General features: G+C 39.5%; 1 protein-coding gene across 2 annotated transcripts in view; it reads left to right on the top strand.

Moving 5' to 3' along the window:
• The window catches only part of JAG2 (jagged canonical Notch ligand 2), a 68,417-nt gene that overhangs the window by 15,806 nt on the left and 26,408 nt on the right, over positions 1 to 26,203 (top strand). For both annotated transcript variants that reach the window (XM_079309286.1, XM_079309287.1), the window contains exons 3-5: positions 10,196 to 10,250; positions 16,812 to 17,066; positions 18,007 to 18,067. In XM_079309286.1, coding sequence (XP_079165412.1) covers positions 10,196 to 10,250; positions 16,812 to 17,066; positions 18,007 to 18,067 — 371 coding nt within the window. The remainder of the gene's footprint in view (positions 1 to 10,195; positions 10,251 to 16,811; positions 17,067 to 18,006; positions 18,068 to 26,203) is intronic.

Here is a 26,203-nt window from a genome sequence, read left to right as displayed (position 1 = left end):
CCATGCAGGGTATCTAGGAGCATCTTTTGAAAATCTAGCTAATTAATCTGGTTTGCTCTGAAGAGTCTCGTTCTTCCAGTAGTTTGTGTCTGGGATCGTGTGTAATGACAGGGATTCCTTATGTGACTTCATGTTGAGCTTTATGGAGTGTAGTGTTGCATTTGGGTTGGTTCAGTCTACTAGGGGAAGTCCTGTAGCAAGTCTGTGACTGTTTTTTGCTTTTTATTCACTTTCAGCTTTTAAGTACTAACTTTTTTTTTTAGCTGTTATTTCCAGACTATCACAGATGCTCTTGCCTTCACAGCTTCTGTGCCAGTCATGCTAAACTAATCTTTGCCTTTCCTAGTCTATTCTTCCCCTAATTCTCCCTGGAGAATAAAGATGATGTTTTGAAAGCTGTTTTGTTTCTTAGACTGATTCCTGAGTGGCTGAGAGACCCAGCTTTTAATGATGGAAGTATTTCTTGCTTACTCTTCAGCTGATATGGAATAACATGTGTGGCTAGTGTGACACTTGGCTCAGTGACACACGTAGACAGTGCAGAATCACTTTCTTAGTGGAGGAAGGTTAATTAGGAATAGCACTAGCCTTCATCTGTGCCACATGGATGCCAGGAGGGATTGTTTTTGGCTAGTGTAAATAGAATAGCTAAAGTTTGGAGATGAATTGTGAAATTATTTAAGTTATTTTTTTGTTTAAACTTTGGTTTACCAGCCCTCTCCAAAACAAGTAGAGGTTTTCTTATAGTTAAACTAGGATTTTTGTCACAAATGAGCTGATGAATTTTTGTGTCAAAAATTGCTATGAAAGCCTTAAGCTTTGTATTTCACTTGACACTTGTCAATCTTCTAAAATAAGTGCTTGCTGTATTTGAGCATTTCTGTTGTCTTGCCTTGAATGACAGTATGTTCTGCTTTGTGTCACCTGACTTAATCACTATTAAAAGGCTGTCTGGATTACCTTTTCCTCAGGGGAAGTTTCAGAAGCCTACAGTCCTCTAAACCTTTATTCTAAATAATAAAATCACCCAGTTAGTAGCTTTAGCTCAGCTTGTCTTTTTTTTTTTTAATCTGTATAGCATTTGTTGCATTTACTGCAGTGGGTACCTGACTGAATAGCATGCATGGGTTGGTGATTTCTGCATTTGTTCTATTTCATGTGATGTTTCAGTGTTGTAGAAAGGAGAATCTTGATTAGATTTTTCAATTATGTTTTGTTCTGTCATGGTTTTCAAAGAGGAGTTCTGAGATATAATTATAAATCTGATTTAGAATTGTGCTTTGTTTCTCCTGGCTTCTTCTTCTTCCCCAAACACTCCTTGGTCACAATTTTCGTTATCCTGGGATAGATGGTAATGGCTCAGGCAGGTATGCAAGATTCCAGAGTATAATTGTTGTATTCATTTTAGCACTGTTTTGTTTTAATGTCAGTCATCAGAAAGAGTGAAATACTTGCTTCAGAACCACACCTGTACTGGAACTGGAGTTCAGGGAATATAAACAAATGTTCAATGGAGGTTAAGGACAAGAATATTGAAAACTGCTGGTCATTGTCTCTAGCTCTGTTTTCAACTTGAGAGCCTCCAATAAATAATTGTGTTTTGTCTCTCCATAGTGTTTGTGCCATTTTTTCTCTTGGACACACAAAACTCTTAAAACCACTTTTCCCTTGGGCCACCTGTAGCATTTTGCCAAGTTCTGCTGAAAATGCCCTCTTCTCTGACTTAATTTCTTCTGGCCATGACTCCTGTTAGCTTACTGTCTTGCCAAGACTGTGGAGATAGATGATCTACCCCTGACCATCCCCAGGCCTGTTGAGGCATTTAGGCTTCTGTCACTTACTCCTGCTGTGTCTTTTCCAGGCTGAGAAGTCATGGCCAACCCTTTAATTTCTCTAATAAAAATAACTTAATTCTTTGTTCCTTCTTCTTGCATTTCTCTGAACCTTTGATTTCTGCAGTCCATCTCCTAGAAGATTTGTTTTCTCTAACTTCTTCTCCTGTCCAGGGTGCTTTTTTCAATAGACTTCTGAATATTAAAAAGTCAAGGATAAGAGTGGGAGGCAGATCTCTTACTGTGATCAAAGAAGTTGTGTTGAGTTTGTGAAGGGAACTTGCTTAGCTTGGAGAAGCTACATAGCATTGGTGGATTGAAGGAGTAACTGGTTATAGTTATCAAAATATGTATTTAGTGATGCCTTGCTTATCAGTACAGATTTGCACAGAAGAACCAGGTCACAGGTGTCATTAACCCAGGCTTGGGACAGGCTCTGTGAAAGTTAGCTTACATTTAACAAGGTTAGAAGTTAAAATGACATTTGCAATGCTGCATTCTTACTTCAACAGTTGGGACAAAGAATTCTGAAAGATAGCATGGAAAGACAAAGGGAAGTGGCTAAGAAATAGTTTAAAGACCACCAAAAATGACATTGTTCTAGGAACTAGAATAAAGTTATTGGTCATTCATCTAAGATGAAATTCATTATTTTTTGTAAGCATTAAACTTGCCTATTCAGTTGGGAAAAAAAATAATCTTTCCTCCTTGATGTACTGATTAGTTTTATAAGCCATTACTTTTGTTGAGACTTATGTCACAGAGGAGGTGCCTAGAATGGCATAGGCAGAAGGCATTTGCAGTAAAACAGAAGTGTTTCAAGAAAACTGACAGCTTATGGCATGGATTGGTGTTAAACATGGATATTCTTGTTGCTTGTTGGAAAATCTCAAAGGCGAGTTATCATGGGAGTCCTGAGTAGCTGAATTTTCACTTTTTTTTTTTTTATTTAGTTCTGAAAGTATATGGAAAACAGATGATTTCTAAGGCAATTCTATGGTGTTTGCTGAAATTTAAGTGGCCACAGTTGGCAGCTTGGACTTCATAGTTGGAACTTAATCTCCTGAACACAGCAGAGATGTGTACATGCTGGAATCAGGGGAAGGGAGATGGACAGGGTGGGGATGAATAGCAGAGAGCTATAAAAAGCAGAGGCAAGCATTACTTCTGTTCCTTGGACTAGCATTGCTGCTATGTGTGTAATGGTGAAAGGGACTGGTTTAAAGCAGGGAGGGGCTCTTCTAGGAGCTGAGAGCAGTCAGCAGATGAGCTCTTCTTCAGATGAAATCCTCACATGTCTGCTGCCTGGTCACATCTCCTGTAGGTTTTTTAAATGAGAAGCTACTGGCTTGTTCTTGGTGCTGTGAAAACTGTTCCTGGGTTGCCTGTTTCCTTTTTGCTCAGGGATGCTGCTGCCCTGGCTGCAGCAGCTGTCTGACAGGTGCTGTCAGAGGTCAGGGCCAGTGCTGAACCAAATGTGCCATCTCTGACTTGCCATTTGTCACAAGGTTGACTTGGCTGAGATGTGCTTTGAGTTTCTGTCTAGGGTGCTAAGTTACAAGAAAGTTGTGGAGTCTTTATTCCCATGGTTAGCTTCTCATATGTAGATAGCTCTCCATTGGGCTCTCACTTTGCTTTTATGTGGTCTGAGGTGTCTGTATTAATGTCCTGCCTTGAGGAGCTCTAGTCTGTCATGGCACTTTGGGCTTTTGTGAAAATGGGTCATTGTTTCCTACAGGCTAAAGCTGGTATGTGACTTGAGATGATTATAAGAACTCCACAGCTGAAATGTTTGCTGTCCCATGATACCATGACATGTAAAGACTGCTTCACACTGAGAAACTCTTGCTGCTTTCTACCACTGCAGGAGGATCAGAGTATCTTCAGACTTTCACATGAAGATATTTCTAGAAATGTGTTCTCTGGTAAGGTATGTGAGGGTCCTGGTGGTTTGATCAGCCTGGAGAGAAGCACACTGCTCCTGTTTCATGAAACACTAGGCCCTGCCAAATAGCTGTTGTAATATCCCTTTGAGTTCCTCCTTCAAGTTGTTTTATCTTTCAGATGCATGCAGCTGGTTTTTGGTAGGATTCTTCCACCTAGTTACTGGGTAATTTTCTTTACCTGAAGTGAGTCTCTATCTGGGTATTAAATTTGATAAATTAACTCCAGTATTTACTCTTATTCACCTGTTGTTTTTATTTGTGCTCTTTTTGCAATAAAATGATTTTAATAGTCTAGATTTCCCTCTGCCACCCCCATATGCACACACACACACCCCTCCAGCTTAGGTTTTGCTTAGTTTGGTGGAGGAGTGGAATGAGTGTTCAGATTCATGTAGGTGGAGATACCAACCTGTTGTCTCTTAACCATGGCAAAAAATAGCCCCTCTCACCCCTCCCTGGTTTTGCAGACTTCCTAAAGATTGTCAGGTGGGGCTAATTCCCAAAGAGTTCCCCTCACACAACAGTAGGGCTCCAGAGTTTGTAAACATCATCTTGCTTTTGTGACTGGGCCAAGAGGAGTATAACTGCAGTAATTGCTCTCAAATAGAAAACTTGAACTTGCCCAACTGCTTTCTGCTATCTGCTGCTGGTGTTTGCAGGACTCTAACCCAGCCTTCCACTCCTAACAAAATGGGGTTGCTTGGCCCTGGTTTCCAAAGGGAAGGCTTTAGTTTAGGACTCGCTGTTCTTGCTCTTTAAATGAAAAAGGAAGATGTAGAGGATGGTCATCCTTATGATTTTGCATGGTGGATGGCCTCTGAATTCAGCAGAGAAGCTTCTTGCATGCAAGTGGCTGAAATATCCTTCAAGTTTCAGAAAAAACCCCTACCCTGTCCCTGCCCCCAACCCCCATGTTTCCCCCAAACAGGGATGATTTACTCCTTGAGTAAAGGTCCCTATTACAACTTTATAATGTCTGTTTCTAAAAGATAAACCTGCAGAATATCTGTCTGCCTTTACACTTGTACTGACTATGAGTCCTAGATCTTCTCAGAATCTTTCTTCATTTATTCCTTATTCTCTTTCTACCTCTGGGTTATTTATGAGGAAGTTGTATGAACTTGCTGCAGAGTTCCTGGGGAAGGAAATGGAATATGCTTGCCTTGAAGTCAGCTTTTTCCATGGCAAGCAGGCTGCCTGGAGGAGGGGAGGGAGGTGCTGAAACAAAAAAAAGGGATGGAGGGGCAAACCCCCAGACCTGTTCTTGCCTCACTTGACTCAAAGTTTCTCATGAAAGCAAGTATGAGAATTGACTGTGCTGATCAGGGCTTGGTGACTTGGCTGCCAGAAATATTGCTGGTGGTTTGTTCCAGAAGTTACAAAAGTTAACCAGCAGTGAGTGGTGATATGCTATCCAGTGTTTGTACAGTTGGAATATTTGAGTACAAATGTTACCTGTGCTTGATGGAGGTTTGAAAAAAAAAAACCAAAAAACCCAGTATTTACTGGAGATGAGACCCTGCATTTACTGTGTGGCTGTAGAACAGGAAGATAAAGTGGACTTGGGATTTGTTTAGGAGCCATACTTTTTTTCTGCTTCTTGCTGATTCTTTAAACATTTTTCCATGTAGAAAACCCACTCAGTCCTTTTATTTGTGTGAAATTAGTACTTTTTTGTCTGTTAGCATAAAAATCTGTTTAGAAGTAAAATGTTATTGATGCAGGAATCTTCAAGTATTGATTTCAGCTCAAATGTCACCTTTGGCATTTTTCAGACTGTGGGTTGGAGAAGTTCAATACCTGACTGAAAATGCTGTCATCAGATTGATCATCTTTCTTGGGATGAAAATTCTGGCATGACTGGTTTGCCAAAAAACCCCCACCTTTTGAATGTTGATCTGCAGATATCAAGGTGATGGTAATAGTTCATGAAAAGAGAGTGCCAAACCAATATTACAGGTCTTGTTTCCCCCCTCCCCAGAAAGGAGGTCGCTGGGATAGTATGGGGGAGTGTTTTGTTTAGTGTAAACAGTGGAATAATGCTTTGAAGTTGCTTGTGTCAACACCAATCCTGAGAAAAAAAACACAACTGAGGCAGCATCACCAGGATAAACAGACTTTAATTTGTATCTTTCCAAGCTACTTGGCATATCTGTTTAGTTAACTCCTACGAAGTGGCTCTTGCATAAGCTGTGCTCTTCTGCAGAAGTGCACTGATGCTCTTCTGACTCGTAGCCTTTAATATCTTTTGAGTTTTGATTTGATGAGCACAAATGATGTTGTATGTTTAATTCTTTCCAAAAAATAAACTTAATCACCAGAGTCAGTAGAGTCAAGTCTGTTTCCAGTGCTATATGTTCCATACCCCCATCCACTGCCCCTCAAATCTGTCATGGTCACTTCAACAATGTTTTCTGAATATTTTGATAGTACTGGTTGAAATGAACAACAGGTACTACTTCAGAACTTTTGGTATATATCAGAGCAGACTGGAATATGCAAGTCCTGCTGTTCTATTAGCCTACAGCAAGAGTTGTGTGCAAGTTAAAGAAGCAGGTGTGGTGGGGGTTGTGTGTGTTATGTGTAAGGCTCATGATTTTGGGGCATTCCTAGGATACTTGTCTTTTTTGTTCAATTTATGCATGAACTTGAGCACACTTACATCAACAGTCTCTATGGAGAACATGTTTTTAAATAACTTTTAAGCAAGTCTGTTCATATTAAAGATACATCAAAAAGCCAAGACACTGCTGGATGATGTGAGGGGGTTGAGGATTTGCTGTATGGGTAGTCCTTAGCTCCTAACAGGGGCTAAGTTAATGCAAGTTCTGTTGCTGTTTTCTGCAAGCACAATTTAAGGAAGATGTCTGGTGTCAGTGTCTCTGCTATAGATGCATTGCTTGCAGCTGTTGGTTAGTCTGTGTTAAGAATTTCTGTAGAAGAGTGCAGATGTGACTAATGTCAGCTGATGGTAGTTTTCATAAAATGAGTATGGCCCGTATAAAGCTGAAAACATAATTTAGAACTTATATGCATTAGTGTTATTAAACTTCAGCTTACTCTGGTTATTAGGTAAGGATACACAGGGTGAGTGTATGGATGTTGAAATTTCCACTAATAAATTCTTTTGGTAGTAAAATGTGTTTTTGATAATTGAGGCAGAACTGGGAAGCTCTCAGTGCTGCATGTCATGAATATATTTAGTAACACAGATGCTTTATTTTGTTTTCAGCTGTCGTTTTAAAGTGAAGTGCAAAATTCAAAGAAATGTAAGCAGATCTAGTGCAAGACTTGATACATGTGGTAGTGGGAAAGACTGGATTTTTTGAACAAGTGGGTTAAGGACCAGTTTTCTCTTTTGAGGTCTGGTAGTTATAATGAGATGATCCATTGCACTACCACAGGGAGAAATTCTTTCAAGTTATTGGCCAGCTGGAGATGAAGACGGGTGACAGATTGGGTTGGTCACCTTAACTATCTTCTCTAGAGTTAAAACAGCCATAAAAATCAGTTTTATGGTTGCATTTGTTCTGTGTCTGTTTGGGGTTTTTAAAGGGTGACTGTAACTTAGTGGAGGGTAGAAGCTGCACAACTGAGAACTGTCCCAGCTGAAACTGATGGTCCAGTGAATACACATTTGTCTATCAGTGTAGTGCCATTTGATTAACATCTCTAATCTCCTGCCAGTGTGACTGCAAGCCTTCCTGAAAGCTTACACTCCAAATGCTTGTTCATGTGTGAGCAGCCAAGTGCCAGCCTGGTCATCCATAAAAGAAGACACAAGGAAGTGAAAGGATTTAGAAGTCTTTGTCCTGTCTCTGCTGTGTAGATTCTTTAAACCTGTTACAGGTGGACTGGTTCTTGGTGGTGGCCAGTGGGAGGATGGCCAGAGCAAATGCTGGGGACCTGTGGGACATGGGGCTTGCAAAGACACGAGGAGGCAGCACGAGCTGTGTGGGCTCCTCCACGTTTTGGAGGAGCAGCTCTGCACCAGAGCTCATAATGTGCTATTAGGTTTTTATTAGATTGTAAAGCAATATTTTCTGCTCTAGTGACTATGCCAGCTTAGACCATGACGTTTGCCACAAGAGCTGTGGGATTTCTTGTTTTAAGCATCTTAAATTGTGTAGAATGCATCTTTATTCACACTGTCCAGCGTGATGATTCTGGAATTGTGCATTGCATGGAACTCTTTACCCATGAAAATAAATCCCTCAGCATCCTGAGCATAGATACAAATCTGCTTTCAAATGGTGTGATGGGAAAGCATAGATGGCTGATCTGTTTCCTAAGACAGCAAGTCCATCTTAAATTTTTAGCTGCCTTTTGTTGGCAGTCAGGTGCAACAGCCAATTTGCAGTAGGAAAGACCAGCCCTTGTATAAGTGAATGGATGTCTGGAAGCACTTGAGCACTGGTCTGTACTTCTAATACAAATCAATGGAACACAGGAAAACTAAAGGGATATTTTAGAAGGTGAGTAGTTAAAAGTGAAAGATGTGGATAACTTTGGACCTTGCACTGATTGGCAGAATTCTGCTTAGATTAGTTTATAATCTTGATGCAAAATAAGGAGACATGCCATTGCCAGATGATGTTAGGGGCAGTGTCATATAGAACTTGCTTTCTCAACTATTGAATGTGTGAGTGTTTTTTTCAGGTGGCAGTTATAGGAAGAGGGGTTGCAGGTAGTGTTTTCAGAGCACAGTAGGAATCCTGTCTGCTGCCCTGAGTGCAGGGAGTTGGAGGGTGAAGCTACTGAAATGCTCTGCTAATATTTGTCTTTAAAAAACTGGGTGAGTTGACCTGTGCTCAGAGGCAGAGCCCTTTGCTTTCTCAGCTGATCTCTCTCTGTCCATTTCCAAGGGCAGTACAAACTCTGTCTCTGCCCAGTATGGTCACTGCTGAGCTCCCTTTTCCCTTCCTTTCTTTAGTCTAATCTAAATAGTCACCACTAAACCTGTCTCTGCTTCAATGATGTAAAACCATCTTCCCTAGTATATGTCTGAAGCTGAAAACAGAGTAGAATAACTTACTTTCAAAGGCAGTTGTGGTTTGTATGTTAATGTAACTGAGCAGTAGGAAAACAAGCACTCAAGTGCACTTCTGAGTAGAAAGGTCTCTGCTGCAGTCATGGAAGACCTCAAACAGAGAGCCCTTGTGCTTGGGGTGCTGTTCTGATCCTGTTGGTGCTGCTGGTCTAAGGTGGGAAGGTTTCAGTGTTAGATCAGCCCTCCTTGGTGTGGAGTTGAGGGGTATGTAAAGGATCTATCTCAAAATAAAGACACATTTCTTGATGTAACAGTAAAAGGGTCCTAATGACCCTGTGAAAGATGGCTGAATTCTTACATAATCCTCTCCTAAAGGAGGTCCTTGCAATTTCTTGGCTGAATGTCCCCATACCCATGTGAATTTATGGATCATTATGCTGTGAATTGTGCAACATTAGAGCTTGGCTCTGCATGAAGATGTATATGGAAGGACTTTAGGATAGTGGTGCAATAACTCTTTTTCTCTATGGTTTTTCCTTGATTTTGAATGTATGTGAGGATCTCAGTGGTAACTCTTAGCACTTGGAAACTATCAAAGCTGAATTGTTTGACAGCTATGCTTGTTCAACTCAAAGCAGTTAAAATTACCTGTATGCATAACTTTTTCTAAATAAGTTTAGTATTTGAATATTGAATTCTGCCCTACATATTTGATCATCAAGCAAGGAAAGTGCCTGAGGCCTTGGTTTAGTGAAGTAATATTCATATTTTTTCTAAATCATCTAAGAACTATTTGAAATTGTTTTTTTCTTTCCTCAGGGGAAAGTACCGTACCAGGTGTGCTTACTGTAATAATTGTTTCTGCTGTGTCTTCTACAGATCTGTTTTTTGTGCTACCCTTTCATGAGAAAAGTCAAAAATTTTGATAGATGCAGGGTGAATTGTGTATTTCTTCTTTAGATATGTTTTTCTTTCATGTGCTTTCTTAAAGGGTGGATCTCATTCTTTTTTAGGGGAGGTGGTTCAGTTGTTTAAGTCCTAAATATCCCAGCTGTTTCCCAAGGTTCAGAACTTCATTTTATTTAAACATTTTAGGGCTACTTGTGAAAAGGATTTCTGTGGCTAAGCAAAGCTGAGAATTAGATGCAGTGGGAGGAGAGTAATAATAATTCAGTCCTCGATGTGTGTGTGCATGGAATGTTTTTGTTTTGCTGTTAGCACAGCTTATCCCACAATTTCTAATGCTGTTTTATTGCATGCTTTTGTGAAGATGCCTTCAAGGGCTTTCACATGACAACAGAAAGGTGAAATTTTCAATTGCTTTCAGTTGGCTTTCTTGTAGCAGTAATATCTGCTTATTTCAAATCAGTTTGTCTGGTTATAACAGGTTTTTTATTAGTCTAATTGGTGTCTTGTTTTTTTTTCAGAGGTCGTTCACATTAATATTAGAAGCTTGGGACTGGGATAATGATACAAAAGCTGGTGAGTACTTATGGGAAACTTGAGGTTTGTACTTATTCTGTGCTCAATGTGTGCAAATTGGGGAGGGGGAAAGTTGTGTCCTGCTGCAATCAGTCATCCCTCCAAATCAGCTCTAGGAAAACCTGTTGTCTGAGTTAGGAGCATGTACAAATCCAAACAGTGAGTATTGGGTTAAAAGCTGTGCAAAATTATTGCTGTATAGGATAAAGAATGCACATCTGTAAATAGAGTGTAATTTATACAACTCCTGATAATTAGCTCTAAAAAAATGTTTACAAATCATGCTTGCTCCTTTTTTTTTTTTTTTTTTAAAGGAAGATAATCTGTAGAGTTGCATTTCAAATTCTCCTCTGTGTTCACACTATGCAATAATTTCCATGACCGTGTGAACAATTAAACATTCTTCCTCCCCATAAGGAAAATGTACTGAAATTGTTCTAAATCATGGTATGATCTCTTCTCTGTTTCTCAAGTACTGAAGTTACCTTGCATATTTTCAGTCTGTAAATGCTAATACTCACTGTCAAGGCAGGGTTATTGATCTGAAGTGAAAGCAAGATTATTTTATAAATACTTCAAAATCATATAAAGGTGCTGATTGCCATAATGCTGCTAAACCAGGACTCCAGCTTGAACCTACTCTTTGTAAATGGTTTGCAAATATGTCTTAAAATAGCCAGTGCATCTGGCTACAAGAAAAAGAATGAATCTCAGACTTGCATTGTTGTTATTGATGGATTATTTCATTTCAGTTGGGATCAATGTAGAGGAAGGTAAGTGTTTGAACTTTAAGATAGTGAAGTGAAAGTGAAGAAGTTATGTATGCCCCAAATCATCTTCAGATTCTTTATCAATGAGTTTTTAGTTTGTTCCTGAACCCTTCTTCTGTTAGAATTAAGCTTCTTTTGTCTTGTTTAACAGCTCCTTTAGCCTTTTTCTATTGGCTGTTTTTACATCTCTGATATTGAGTTTGTCCACAGCCTTCTTGAATGGCACTTCCTAAAGCTGGATGTGGTATTCAAACTGAGATCTTGTGTGCTGAGCAGAGTAGGCTTGAATCTTTAGATTAAGCTTAGATACCCTATAATAACAGATTGCAGGAAACCTCTTCTCTGCTTTTTAAAAAATATACTTACTGTGTGATATTAATTAATTTAAATGCTTTCCAGCTTGGGAATAATTTATCTAGGGACAGCTAGTACAGCAAATACTAGAGTGTTATGTCCTAGTTACAGAGGGCAAATCAACTCAAGAGGTGGTATATAAAGGACACAAAGAGACAACCTACCTGCAAATCAGCTGTTTGCATTAAATGCTGGATTGCATTTTTTAATTAGCTTCTTAATCAATAGTAATATTGTAACTTTCTTTCTATTTCTTAGAATTTGCAGAATCCTCTTGCAAATCTGTAGCTTTAAACCTTAGGTTTCTTTTAAATACACTTTGTAAGAAAGAAGACAGTAACCTCGGACTTGTGTTAGGTTTTTGTTGTGCTTTTTAGTTTAACAAGCTCTGACAAATCTCTTTACTTGCATTCTTTTTTTTCCTCCTGAATTTCAGGCCAGCAGGATATAGAGTGTCTTCTGGAGGCCCAGTGTGCCATCTCCTTAAATTAACAGTTTCTATGAACTGTGGGAGAGTATATAAGTGTCAGGTTACAGTTTAGCTCTATGAGAAAGTGCTGATGGAGTGAACTTCCCTTTAATTTAGGCTGCCAGAGAGAGGTACTGCAAAGTTGCATTGCAGCTGAAACCTTGGAGGCTTGTCAGGTGAATTTAGGAAGGCTTTCTTGGCCTGGAATTTGGCAGAAGACTAGCTAAGTGCTTGTCTTGTTTAAATGTTTCTGTAGTCTGTTTTCTAGTTCTGTGATAGAGATGTGTTGCTTTGCCATGCTCCAATTTAAATTTGCATGTAAGATTCCTAGGAAGAATTCCTTAATGCTGAATATTTTCTTTTTTCTTTTTTGAGAGATCTTGGCTGTGAGTCCTGCAGTAGGTTTTGTGTTGTGAATCTGTCAAGACACAAAGATGCTTCACTTGCATTTTTGCAAGCAGCACTGAACTGCCAAAGAGGCACAGATCAGAAAAATTCATGTTAGAGAAGAGAAAAGGAAATAGAGCAGCTCCTCCAGAGAAAAGACCTGGTCCTGGAGGGGTGCAGTGAATGTCTGTGGAAAGCCTAACTCCCTGTCAGTCCTGAGCACAGTGCTGATCTGGGGATCAGGTTACATGGATCTTCTGTTGCTACTGTAAGATAATCAAAGTAATTGCCAGAGTCTGTTTATAAGCTGATTAATTAGTTCTAGAGTCAGGTTTTGCTTTCCTTTAATGGTGATGAGTAAGGCTGGGAGTTATATGTAACATCTGTGTTCCAGCTTGGACTCTCAGTTAGGTATTGAAATCCAAAACAGCCCAAAACCCCCCAACAAAATGAAAACAAAACAATAGCAACAACAAAAATGATCAACAAAGCCCAAACAGAACAACAAGCAAACAAACAAAAAAAAAAAGACTCCCCTAAAACCTAGAAAGAGAGGTTTCCAGTGAAAAACTTGAAGGTTTTAGGATATTTGTCATTATTCCCTCCCTCTGTGTTCAAGCATCCTGCATTTTCCTTGCACCCAGTGAAGGCAGGGGGACCCAGAGCTGATTGTGAAGGGCTATCCCACGAGCAAGTCTGCCACAGCAGATGTTTCCTCTGTACAAATTCTTAGAGGGTTCTTCTCCCCGATTCCTGAACTGCTCCTGTGTTTTCGTTCTCCTGAGCAGCAGGCTTGGCTCGGGGGTAAGCTTGTGGCAGTGTAGTGTTACCACTTGTTTGCTTTGGGAGGGTGGAAGAGGGGGAGAGGAAACTGGCTTAGATACAAAGTCACTGCAGAGAGCCTGCTCGCTGTCATCTGTCACTGCAGCTCCACTTTCCAGGTGAGTGCCCTGACTGGGCAGAGCCCTTGGCAAAGCAGGCTGGCATCTTCACGTGGGAAGTAACTTTCCATTTGTCTCTGTCTGCTGCAGGGGTGCAGTGGTTGCTTTCCTCCTTCCCATTAATCTGTAGGAGACCAGTCTGTCCATAGTGCTCAAACACATGCTGAGGAGAATGTGCTTCCTGACATGGGCACCTCCTGCTCCTTTGGATGTGATGTTCCTGTCATGTCACTGTGTTCCTTTAGAAACAACTACCAGCATCACCTTTTGTTCAGCCCTATTGCCTTGTTGGGAATGTTTGGCCTTTGCCAAGGGTCAGGGTGCTGATGGGCAGTGTTCTTATTTGTATATTGCACAGTTAAATACTCTTCAGATAAGGCTTTCTCTTCCAAAAATCAGATGCTCTGGGAACATTAATTAAAGAACTGCCTTTTAGCCATCATCTCCTTGTATGCAAGCATCTGTACCACTATCTGCTTTTCTAGAGAGGCTTGTAGAAATAATAAAGGAAATTGCTTGGGGATATTTGTGTTTATGTAAGTTTGAGTAATAGATGATGGTGCTTTTTTGACCAATAACAGATAAATTCAGTTATTTTTTAGCCCTTTACTGAGGGCTAAAAGTAATGAGTGTGAATCCTTAAGGTGAACTTCTGTGGCAAAGTCAGATGCAGGGAGCAAACTTGTCTCATCAAAACAGGTGAGAGAGGCTGAGTATCTTCAGACACACTTTGGTATTGTGGGGGAGGAAGGAGAAACCTTGACAAACACGTTCCTGCCTGTGTTTATAGATCTCTCTGGAAGATGCACTTTCTACCTAAGATCAGTGTTAAATTTGAAGTTAAAAGGAGCTCTCATACTTACTCTGGTACTTAAGAATTTAGTTTTAGAAATGAAATGACTTGGAGCTGCTTCCCTCATGCCTTTTGTGGCTCAGGGTAAATTATTTGGCTTGCTTGTTTAGGCTGTTAAGCCCTACTTATACTGATACAAGCTTGAGGAAAAACCCTTAAGACTCTGAATACATTCCTTTTGAAAAGAGCTTGTGAAGATAAAGTTTGAGTGTTCAAAAAGATAGAAAGAGCACTCTTGGGTTATTTCCCCTGTTCTTGACCCCTGGTATCAAGAGGTCTGTACTGCATAGGTATATTTGCAGTAGCTGTAATGCTTGTTCCAGTTAACTGGCTCTGATGAATCTCCATTAGCTTCAAGATGCCTGATAAGAATTTTATTGTATAAGCCACTCTTTTAATCTCAGGACCTGCTCTTTAGTCCATCTAAAGCACTTTGAGGGAACACTTTCACAGCAGTGGCTGCTGCAGCTGTTTATAAGGAGCCTATGTTGCTTATAGCAGGAAAGCAGCTCTGTAATGTGTATTTGCTATTTGTTCAATTTTTCTTGACCATCTAGTGATTCACCATATTTTCCTTTATAGTTTTTCAGGTCAATAGTCATTGGAGGGAAATAAGGTTATTAAAGGATGCTGAGATCTGCCCAGGGAAGTGGTGGTGTCACTATCCCTGGAGGTCTTTGAAAGACACATGTAGGTGTGGCAGCTGGGGACATGGTTTAATGGTGGCCTTGGAGGTGCAGGGCTAATGGTTGGTCTTTGATGGCCTTAAAGGTCTTTTCCAACCTAAAATATTCTGTGACTCTATCTAATCATTGAACTTTCAGTGGTATCTGGTGTGAAAAATATCCTGTTGGTCAAAAATAAAATGCAGCAGCCTTTTCTATCTTGTACATGCTGCTGGGTAATGGAGGAGCTCATGCACAGGAATGAGAGTTAAAAGAAGAGGATAGGCTTCAATGTGTCCTGGCCAGCCATGAAATGTTTTATGCAATGTTTTATACAGTCTAGTCCAAGCAAGCATGACTTGCAGCTCATACAGGGCAATAGCACTTTTAATAATAAAGGAGGGAGATACTATGAGGTCAGAATAACTGCAGTACCTTTCAAAACACTTTTACAGAAGCAGGCTTGGAAAAAGATGTCAAGAGAGCAAGATGCTTTGGAGAGCCTGATACTTCTGTAGCTATTATTTTCTCTTAATATTGGAGAGGCTGAAAATTGTGACCTTAGTTCTTTTACAGGCTGAGGGGAAAATGCCACTTTGCTACAAGATTCACAGGATTCCTCTAAACTGTCAGTAATGTTCTGGTTGAGAAACAGCCACTCCTTGGGTTTTGTTTTCTAAACATAAGAGGTTAATGAGTTCTAGAAAGCAACTGAGTAGGTAAAATGCATTTACTAAAGGTGGTAGCTTCATATTTCTTGCTACCAGCTTGGAATGTTCGATATTACTAATAATTTGAACTTCAGGCTTCATCTCACTATCATCTCAGCCTCTTGCTGAAGGTTTTTGGTTATTAATTTATTTTAACATGTACTCTGTTTAAAGAAAATGAGTGCAGAAGCTCTGAGCTGGCAATATTATAGCTATTTCATAAATGTGTATGAAACTATGTATGTTCAAGTGAAGCTTCTGTGCCTTTTTCTCATCCTTAAATAGTGTTTGTAGTTCCAGATGCAACTTGCAGTCACCTAGAAAAGCTGTACAGCAGGTACCAGATTTGAATGGTTAGAAAACTCCTGTCAGTGGGATTGCTCACTGTCTGCCTCTATCCCCCCCACTGAACTTTCCTTATTCTCAATATTTGCTGAAGCAATTGTATAATTTCATTGTCCTGGCTATAATTGTCTCACCTCCTGGTATTGAAGCTTCTATACCAAGAATTATATGGATAAAGATACAAAATGGATATTTATGTAAATGAAAATACTTTGTGTTGGCAGTTTCTGTCATGTTACAGCCTAGAATCCTCTTTTCCCCTGGGATATGTAATTCTTTGTGCAGTTTTGGCCTCAGTGAGGGGAGCCTGGCAGTAGCAGAGCTGCTGCTTTCCATGGGGACAAGGCAGGATGCTCACAGAGTGTGCTGCACCAGGGATCACAGTTATCAGGAGTTTCACTGGGGGTAAGGATAAGGAGGATACAGAGCTGAGGATGGCCCTTAACAATCCTGGGTTCACTTGTTTATTTATTCTCAAAATGTCAAACAATAGCTGTGTTCTATGGAATGGTTGTAAAAGATGCTTTGCCTTTATTTTAGAAAGAATGATAAAATGGAAACAAGCTAGTTTACATATATATAATGCAAGCCTAACAAAGTATTTGCTACTGCTCAGTAATTTTGCAGCAAATTGAACATACCGTGTTTTGCTTTATTTTTAAAATTAAACTCACAGCAGAGAACTTTATCTCAGCTATGAGATTATGCAGATCTTGCAATTTTATAAGAACAAAAAGGAGACAAGAAGAGCCTCAGATCAAGATAAAGCTGCTAGTTGTCAGCATGTGGGTGTGGTATGTTTGGCTGCCTTGAAAAATAAGCTATTTCCTATGGATTATGTTCCAGGGTTTTTTAATATTTCCTTTGAGACACTTTTTAAAATTGGCCTTCCTGTAATGAACTTTGCAAGGCAAAGGAAAATTCAGTTATACAGTAGATCTTTATCATCTTAACATTTTCTTTACTTGGTTTCCCCTTAACCAGTTGAGTACTTCTATTGGATTCCATATGTCCCTTTGTGCTATCCAACTTAACCCCTTGTTGAATTTACCTTTCTTTCCAAAAAGGTGAAAACCTGTTAATAGAGCGAGTGGCACATGCTGGCATGATCAACCCAGAAGATCGATGGAAGACCCTCCAAATTAATGGTCCTGTTGCCCACTTTGAAGTGCAAATAAGAGTGAAATGTGATGAGAATTACTACAGTGCTCTGTGCAACAAGTTCTGTGGCCCTCGGGATGACTTTGTTGGTCACTACACATGTGATCAAAATGGAAACAAAGCCTGCATGGAAGGTTGGATGGGAGAAGAATGCAAACAAGGTAATATGTTTCCTTTGTCTTGGGTTAGCCCTGGTGTGTGTAGAACAGGTGTAAACTGTAGGTATTTCTGTGGTGTCAGTGCTGTAGCATTTTGATTTTAGCACTTACAGGCTTTGTCCTTTCAATACAAATCCTTAAATAAAACATCCTCTGTGAGAAGTGGAGCACAGGATACAGTGTTGGTTCTGGTGTATGCTAAACAAATTTAGTATTCAAGAAAACATCCTTTTACTAGTTTACTTTATTCGGTGGTGCTGATCCTTCAAAGCAAAATGATGCATTGCATAGTTAATGTAAGATTTCATTGAAGTGATATCATTACTTACACAGTAGACTTTAATCCTGTATAAATGCACCCATAATGCTGTTTCTGCAAATGAAACAGTTTTAAGTGTAAAGTGTGCAAAGCTGAATGCTTTTTGATAGCTCTTAATGGGAACAGAAATTCAAGTGTGGTTGTCTCTTTTAAAGTACCACTCTATCAAATCTCTCTGCATTTTGCCTTCAGTAGTTAGTGCTAAAATTATTTGATATACTCTTCTTTCTGCTGAGGGCTTTTTGGTTTTTTCTGTTCAGTAAAAAAGCTTGGTAATGATGGGGAGGACCTTGGTCTTACTCAAGGTGATACTCATGTATCACTTAAAGTTTGGGATTTCCAGCATAATACCAGTCTTATACCCATTTTAAAAAACAACTGTATTTTATAAAAGCTTCAGTGCTGACACTCTTTTCTGCAAAGCTCTTTGGCTATAATGGTGCTGTGTTCTGTGAAATAACTGTCTGGAAGGAGCAACTGCTGGAACATGGCAGAAAGCAATCTGCTTTGGGCACAGAGCAGACAGGCTAAATGACAGGAGCCTACCTGAGGAGCTCCAGGCTGCTGCTGTACTAATGGATACCTGGCTGCCCAGACTGATGCCCAATCTTTTTGTATCTACAGCTGTGTGTAAACAAGGATGTAATTTGCTCCATGGGGGCTGCAGTGTACCTGGGGAATGCAAGTAAGTCTGCATGCTTGAGTATTTTTTTTTTTTTTTTTTTTTGGGAGCACTGATTCCTTAAGTGTCTTCCATGTATATTGCTACTTTTAAAAAGTTGACTTTAAAATGAAAAAATTCTGTACAAGAACATGGATGGAAAAGCATTTGAAGTAGATGTTGTATGTAAGAACTGCATATACTCTCATGATGCTATTCTATTTTTTGCCTATATAGAACTAAAGAGATTTGCTTCATGTAGTTCAAAACTGTACCTTTATCAAATGAGAAAAATCTGTACTTTTAGTATTATTTTCAAAATCTTTAGGAGTTTTGATCTCTATTTGTTTCTCTCAAGTGAAAAGGTCAGCTTGCTCTTTGAACTGTTAGATGAGGAAATGCTCACAGTCCTAGAGCACTCAATATATATATTTTGATCACCAAAATATAGGAAATTTTGCTGTTCCAAGAAAAAAATGGTTTTGGTAATAATAGAGATACAGTAGCAACCCCAGCCTAAACTTTCTACCCCAGGTAAATTTCTTTGGTCCCTAAATATGAGAGAACAGAGTGAAATGTTCCCTTAGCTTTGTGATGCAGTTTAAGTAGGTTGTGATAGCAAGGGCAGTTGATTGTTTTCCTGTAAAGGTTCAGGCATTCAATGTAGTAGGTCAAGGGGAAATGGGTGTTATTTTTACACTGGCTGTTGAAGAAATGGGACAGGTCTACTTGCAAGTTTGGGATCCTGTGTAAGTTGTTGAGTTTATTTGTGGTCAGTGTTATGCACCATTGTAAGGATGGATTCACACAGTGGTTCCTTATTGAGCTGTGTTGAACCTGCTTGGTTGGAATGATGTGAAACTGAGCTGTGGCTACCAGAACCCCTAAGAGCTGACAAATGCCACTTTGTGGCAAACTGTGACAGTTTTAAGGCAATTTGGCATCATACTTTTGACTGCTACAGGCTCCACAGAAGTGGGATGCAGATAGTCCAGATTATCTGGGCTTAGAGTTGAGCTGGGGTTGAGGTGCCAGTTCATGAACTGTGGCTGGTGACATGCAGACAAGTCCTGTCCTGCTGCACAGCCTCATGTTTTTAACACTGGGGGATGGCAGATAACAAAGCAAACCTTAAATCATTGCAGCAGAGTGGTTTCTTACTGCCCTGAGACTTCCATCAGATACTGCTGACTTGTTGAAGGTTTGCTCTGTCATAGCCCTCTGGTCTGACTGAAAACTGTAAATTTGAAGGGCAGCGCTTCAGTTTGTGTGTGGTTTCACTTCTCAAGCTATTAAATATTCCTTTAAAAGATTTTTTTCAAGGAAGGTGATCAAATGATGTTTTCCTTTTTGTGTAAGAATATTTATATATAAAGTTATTTGTGATTTTTCCATATCGCTAAATATCTTCCTTGTGATTTCAAGTGTTGGGTGCTCCTACTGCTGTTGGGGTTTTTGTTGCAGTAGAGATTGTGCTTGGGAGCTGAGCCAGTATCACTTCTGGCTGAAGAAAAAACACTCCTTCCCTTGAGCCTTCTAAGAATGCATTTGTTCCCCTTGAGAGCCTATTTTAATGAATTTTGAATCGTATAGGGGTTTCTGGTGTCCTGTAGGTGTCAAAGTGGCATCCTAGGAGCCTGTGAGTATTTGCTTTTTGAATGCAAGAAGTCCTTGACTAAATGTATAAAAGAAACAGATTCAAGTTAATACAAAGCAGTACCTTTGGTTGGGGTTTTTCTTTTGAATGGAATGGGTGGGTGAAAGGGACTGGTGCAGTTTCATTTTCAACTTCCATTTCTCTGTGATACCAGCTGTATCTGAGAAGGCAGAAACTGGAGAGGAGGGAGGTTTCTGCAAGGGAATATAAAACCTTTCAAGCTGAGAAGCTGGGTGCTGTTACCTTTTTTCAAGGTGCCTGCCAATAGGTGATTTCACATGGTAAAGCCTTTCCTTGCAGCCTGGAGCTGATGTGAAGAAGCATCTGGGGTTGTAAATCCAGGTGTTCCCTTGCAACCTGTCCAGCTAAACTGAGCCCACTAAAATAACCCTGAGTCTACTGAAGGTATCACACTGTCATGGGTAGGTTCTCTCACCTGAAGGACAGTTCTGAGGGAAGGATTGTGTCAAGTTTGCCATCAAGTTTCTTGATGTCTACTCAAGTCAGATCTGTGATCAGCAAGCTGGAGGAGAACAATGGCTTTTCTCTGTGTGGTCACTCTCTGTAGCATTGCAGAATGTTCTTAGCTACCTCTTTAATGGTGATTTGGTAGCTTGAGTGTGTTCATACACAAGCTTTAAATTGTATTCTGTCATAGTTATTAGACTACATTGGAAATGTTGCTTTTAACCAAAATGGATAATACTTTCTGTAGAAAAATGATGCTGGCCTAAAAATAAACAAGGCTTACAGACATGACCTTTATCTTCAGCAGTACAAAGGAAGCTGTTATTTAAAAGAAACTGCTATGTTTGGTGCTATTGAATTTTAATCTAGATGTCTTCATCCTGGTTTCTGGACAACTGCCACTGTAAGTTAACAGGTGAAAACAAATGTCCTTTTTTAATTCAGAAAGAAAATGAAAATGTGAGAAAAAATATGGGTGTGAGGTAGTTGGGAACCAGCTGGTGCCAAAAGCTACTTAATTGCCAAAACTTGCAGTGCTGTTAGTAAACAGAAAAGCTGGAAAATGGTTTCCATCTTCAACTTGCATGAACATGGAGTTAGCTTAGAGACTCCAAGGCTTCAGCCAAGGTCTCAAGAAAAGATCTGCCCTCCATTTTTTTTATGTTCCAATGTAATTTAGAGGCGTTTGTGGGTTAGAAGTTGCACTAAAATCAGAAGTAGCTAAATGACCTCAGACTGTTAATAAAAGCTGTGATGCTGGTTCTGGATATGCATCATCTGTTGGTCAACTTCATGCACCCATTTGCTTTGAGAAAATTACAGTGTTGATATGGTTTTCCATTTCTTCTGCTGAATTTCCATCAAAATGGAAAATAAGTAGAGATGGACAGATGTCTCAAAGTGACCTGATGTAGGAAATGGTTTAGTGGTGTGGTTGGGTCTGGGTGATGTGTTTGCCATTTTGGAGGCAAGTCAGGAAAAATAAAAATTACCTGAATAAAGATGAAAAATATATCCTTGAGGAAAGCAAAAGCAACTTAGCTGAGTCTTGCACAGATGGAAAAATGCCACAAATCATAAAGAGAAAATAAGCCAGTCTTTATCCACAGTGCATAAAGAAAGACAATGAACTTTGGTCTGTAGTGGCAGGCTAAATGGTGTTTTTTTTTTATTGACTTCACCAGCCCAAAGTAGTAGGAGGGATTATCAAAGACACAACATTGCAGAGCCTTGATGCTGGTACTTTTTGTATGTTTTTACATCATTTAAAGTACTTTGTTAAATTCCATTAAGCTGTCTAGAGGAGAATGAAGTTTGATCTAATGGCTCATATCTGGCTTAGATTCAATGACCTCATGAAATTAGCAAAGTTGAATATAGAGAAGCCACCAGTGAGAGTCTTTCCTTGATTAAAACTGCTGGCCTGGGTATGTTTGGTACCACTCATAAACTGTCACTAGGCTTAACAGCTCAATCTTTCACTTCCTTGTTATCCAGAGTGGTATGGCTTTGGTTGAGGTCCAGATATGCCTCATATCTGGCTTACATTGTCATAGCCCTGCCAGGATGGTGGCATTTTCAAAAGTCTTTCTACTTTTCCCATTGCCTTTGAGTGCTTGTTTCTCATCTAAAGCAAAAGGAGTTGAATCCCTAACACTGCTCAGCTTGCAGTCTGGAGCCATGCTAAGAGCAAGGTTTTGTTCTGGGAAATGCCAGTCTTACTTTCCACTGTTGACACAAAAATTTTTTCAGAATGTGCAGACTAACTGAAAATAATTAGAAATGGGGTCATTAATAGTATTCTAATGGGAATTCTTTGCAGGGTGGACAAAGCAAGCATACTTATTTTAAAAGAACTTTTAAAATAAATTAAGGTTTGTGTACTTCAAACTTCTTCTAGTACTAAGTATGGCAGTTTCAGTTTTACAGTTTTGGTGATTTTTATGTTTGTTTGGTTTTGTTTAAACATGTACCTTACCTTTGCCCCATTGAAAAAAGTTTTCTCCAGGTTTCTGTGCAGTGCCATGCCTTTTTTAGTGCTTGTATTCCCCTTCAGCAGTCCTACAGTGCATGCCAGGGCTGTGGGCATCTCCCAAGTTGTTTTGCTCCCTTCATCTGTCACTTTACAGGACAGACTCTGCTCGACTGTTATCCACTACTTTCTTTAGGGATGCAGAAAAGCTTGAACTGCAAAATGAGCTACAACTACCTGGAGTACTGGTGGCATAAAATGTGTTCTGGAGAGTCTTTGTTAAATCTTAGACTTCTCAGAGGCTATCCAATATCACTGATGTCTCACTTGTGGTTTTGTGATGGTGGGGTGGATAACATGTTTAACATCAGCACTGGGGAACTCTGTCTAAACTTCTTTTTTTTTTTTTTTTTTTTTTTTTTTTTTTTTTTTTTTTTTTTTTAAATCCCAGCAACTGGATTCTTGTAAACTTTCTTGGGCATAAAGTGATCTGGTGAGGCTTTTAAAAACAGGTTGTTATTGAAAGAGTGTAGAGGACTAGCAAAATGTCATAGAGAACTGGGGAACAAAAAAAAGAAAAGAAAATAAAATTCCCGCTTCTAAAAATTGGGAGAAAGTAAGAGTTGGGGATCTTCCACAGGTGTTCTAGAATGGAATTATGAGAAATCTTGTAGACTGCTCTGAGCAGTAAGCTAGAAAAGACCTTGTTTGGGCAAAATGCTTAGCTGCTTTGGTATCTGACCAGTTCAGTTCCAGCAGCTCTGGCCTGCCCATGGTCCCTAGAAAGTGTGAGGCTCCTATTTGGCCCTGCAGGAATGCACTTGGTACCAGGACTGGGACATGTCCTGTCTCCTCTTTGGTGTAAGAGAACCTATCACAGCTTCAGGTCTCAAAGATCTTGTAGAATTCTTTCCATTACTGTGTCTTTCATCATGTTGAATTCTCTTACCTGTTGCTATAACCAGTGTGCTTTTAATTACTTTATTTTTTTTAAGTCCTAGTAGCGAGCCCTTAGGGAATGTTGGCAAGTGTTCCACAAGTAGAAACCTTAAGTTAGACAAAGAATCTCATGTTTTGCTTTTTTATTGGTCAAGGAACTGAGGCATGCTCTGCATGAGTGGGTTGAAGGGTATGGAACATATCCTAAAGGTGGATCTGCATCCAGGAGTGTGAGCAAGCATGCAGGAAATAAAAACATACAGTGCTTGAACTTGTCTGCAGCAGAGTGGGGAGTGCAGCTGAACTAGAACAGCAGATCAAAGCAGTGCAGAGAACTCCATGTCATACTCCAAACATTTCAGGACTTCTGGTTTTAGACTCTCTAGGCTGTTCTTGTGGCCTGAATGCCTGTTTGCAGCTGGAACACGTTGGGTGTGCTCCTGGCACACATTGTGTGATGTTACCTTAGCTTAACCTAAGAAAAATCCAATTCCTTTGTTCCAAACAGCTCTGTGATGTGAGCTAACACACATCAACAGGAATGATCAGGCAGTTCAAGTAAAAAGCATGTTCCTGGTGTGAACTAATGCAAATACAGGCACACCCTTAGAGCCACTTATGTAAGTTAACTGAACAATGTTTTGGCTAAAAACTTTTGAGCCATCTCCTCTTTTTACTTGTTCTCAAAACTCTACATAGTACTGGAGTGAGAATGTTAGCTTTCAATAACTTCCTTTATTAGAGGAGAAAAAAGTTTGTAGGGAAAGGTTTGTAGCTTTTGGTGTGATAAGAATGCTGGGGGTGAGAGGAAAAGATAACAAGCTTTCAGGTAATTAAATTATTTGAGCTCATTAATGAGTATGTTTTCCTTTGCTATTCACAAAATTATCTTGCTTATTTCAAAGGTAGGAAAGTGGGCAAAGTGTTTCTGTGACAAGTATTAGTCAATGAGTGCTGTACTGCTAATTAATATTGAATCCAGATGCTCAGAATTGTAGGATACAACAGCTGGACAATATTGCTGCCTGGTGTGCAACAAGTAATCTCCTAAAAGTTTAAACAGACTTTCTTATGGTTATTTTAAGTAAATAACTAATATAAAGCTATTGTTCTAGCCTATGCAACACCATCCTGTTCACGTCACTAGAAAATTTAGCGGTTTTCTATTTAAGAGGGTTATTTTTCCCCCACCCCTGAATGATGCATTTTGCTTCTGCTCTTAATGTCACTGTTTTGCTTTGTTTTCCTGTATTGAGTGTTTTGGCCCCAGCTTCCACTTGAAACATGATTGGGAGAGGCTCCTTCCAAAAAGTCTGCTTATAAAAAGGTGTATTAATACCTCACAATGATGTTCTCTTCACTCTTTGTATGATGTGCAATATATCAGTAACCTGGTATAACCTGTGATATTTGAAGGTTTATACCCCATTGCCTTCATCATCCCTAAGATTTATTTTTATTTATTTTTTATTGTGTTGACTTCAGAAATAGACTTCAGTTTGGTAGTTTAGGTGTATTTATGCATGAAGTGCTGACAAAGCTCTGTAAGTAGGTGCAGAACTGAATTTATTTAGATATCCTCTCATCCTCATGAATTGCAGAGCTTTCTTTAAGGTTAACCAGCACAGATTAGTGGTTGGATGAGATGTGCAGTGTGAAGTTTCTCTGCTGAATTTTCTGTACAGAAAGATTAGACTCTCAAATAACAAGAAGTGATTGAACCAGGAGAATAAACCATGTGTGAAGATAATATAAAAGAGCTGTGCATTGAGGGCACCCTGACTTTCTGCTGTGGTGGCAGAGGCATCCACCTTTTGGATAAGGAGTTAATCTTGCAAGGTGCTGGGGAGCCATGGTTCACAGACCATCGGGATCTGAGTGCAGCTTTTCACCTTTCCACATCACTTTGATAACTGCCACTGTAGGATTTGACATAAACTTATGGAGTCTGGACAACATTTCCAGGGTCACCTAGTCCCCTCATTGCCCAAGGAGATCTAGTTAGACCCATCTAGGTAGATCATCTGATGTCAAAATTTTCAGTTTCAACCTAGTTCTTACCAAATAATAACTTCCTCAGAGGAAAGCAAAGACCACTGTTAGCTTTTTCCTTAATTATATCTCTTTCAAAAGATCATAAGGAAAGCATATTTCTGTAGAAAAATCTTTTATTAGATTTGAGTTTAGTTTTTGAATGACCCCAGGAAAAATAAAAGCCCTGCCTCTGAGTACACGTGCACCTTTGAATTGTGCGTAGGGATGAGTGCTTTGTAGGATTCCCTGATGTTAAATTTACTCCTTTAAATGCACTGAGATTTACTGTAGGAAGTCCTTTATCCTGAAATTTAGCTGTTTAAAGCCTCACTGGGCTGAATTATTGTGCTTTTTCTGCTTGTCAATGACAGCAGTGTTTTTTCTGCACAGTTGCAGTTTTTCTAATCTGATGTTTGAAGGATTGTCTAAAATTTTTGCTGAAGTTACCTCTAGCCCTTTGTTTGAATTCTCATTTTTCTATTGCCACTAGACTCTCATCTAAGGAAAATGGAAGCTGTGAATTGTGCCTGTAGAATTACCAAGTTGGTTTCAAGATAACCAACAATTGTTCTCGCCCTATTACCCTCTGTGTTAATTGTGACCCAAAGGGATGCTTTAGTCTGGGGGCAGATGCCTGTGCTTCAGCCTCCATCAGGAAGTTACTAAAGTGTAACAATCTATTTATGGTAGCTTCTTTGTGCTGCTAATAACCCAGCAAGGGCTAAGATTAAGCCAGGTCTGATTTTGTTTTGCATGTACTGGATTGTGAAGACAAGTTTGAGCTGATGAAGTCAGCAGAGGGGAAGGACAAAGGAAGTAGAATCTTGATTCCAATAAGAATTTTCTTTGTCTGTTGAACAATGAGAACCCTTATAGATTCACTATATTTGGCTTTCTTATTTTGTCAGATGTGAAAAATTGAGAATTGCAATTTAGTTGATTCTTGACTGGGATGAGAGGGTAGGGAAGAGGTAACTTTAGCTCACTATTAGCTACACTGGCAGTTTCCTTTCAGCATTTGCACTAGTGGTTGGTACTTGAAAAGGAGTTCTGGTTTTGGGGTTTTTTTTTGGTTTGTTTTTTTTTTTTT

Source organism: Erithacus rubecula (assembly GCF_903797595.1).
Source record: "Erithacus rubecula genome assembly, chromosome: 6".
Classification (NCBI taxonomy): Eukaryota; Metazoa; Chordata; class Aves; order Passeriformes; family Muscicapidae; genus Erithacus; species Erithacus rubecula.
Note: the sequence above shows the minus strand (reverse complement) of the source record. Positions and strands in the feature narration are given on the sequence as shown.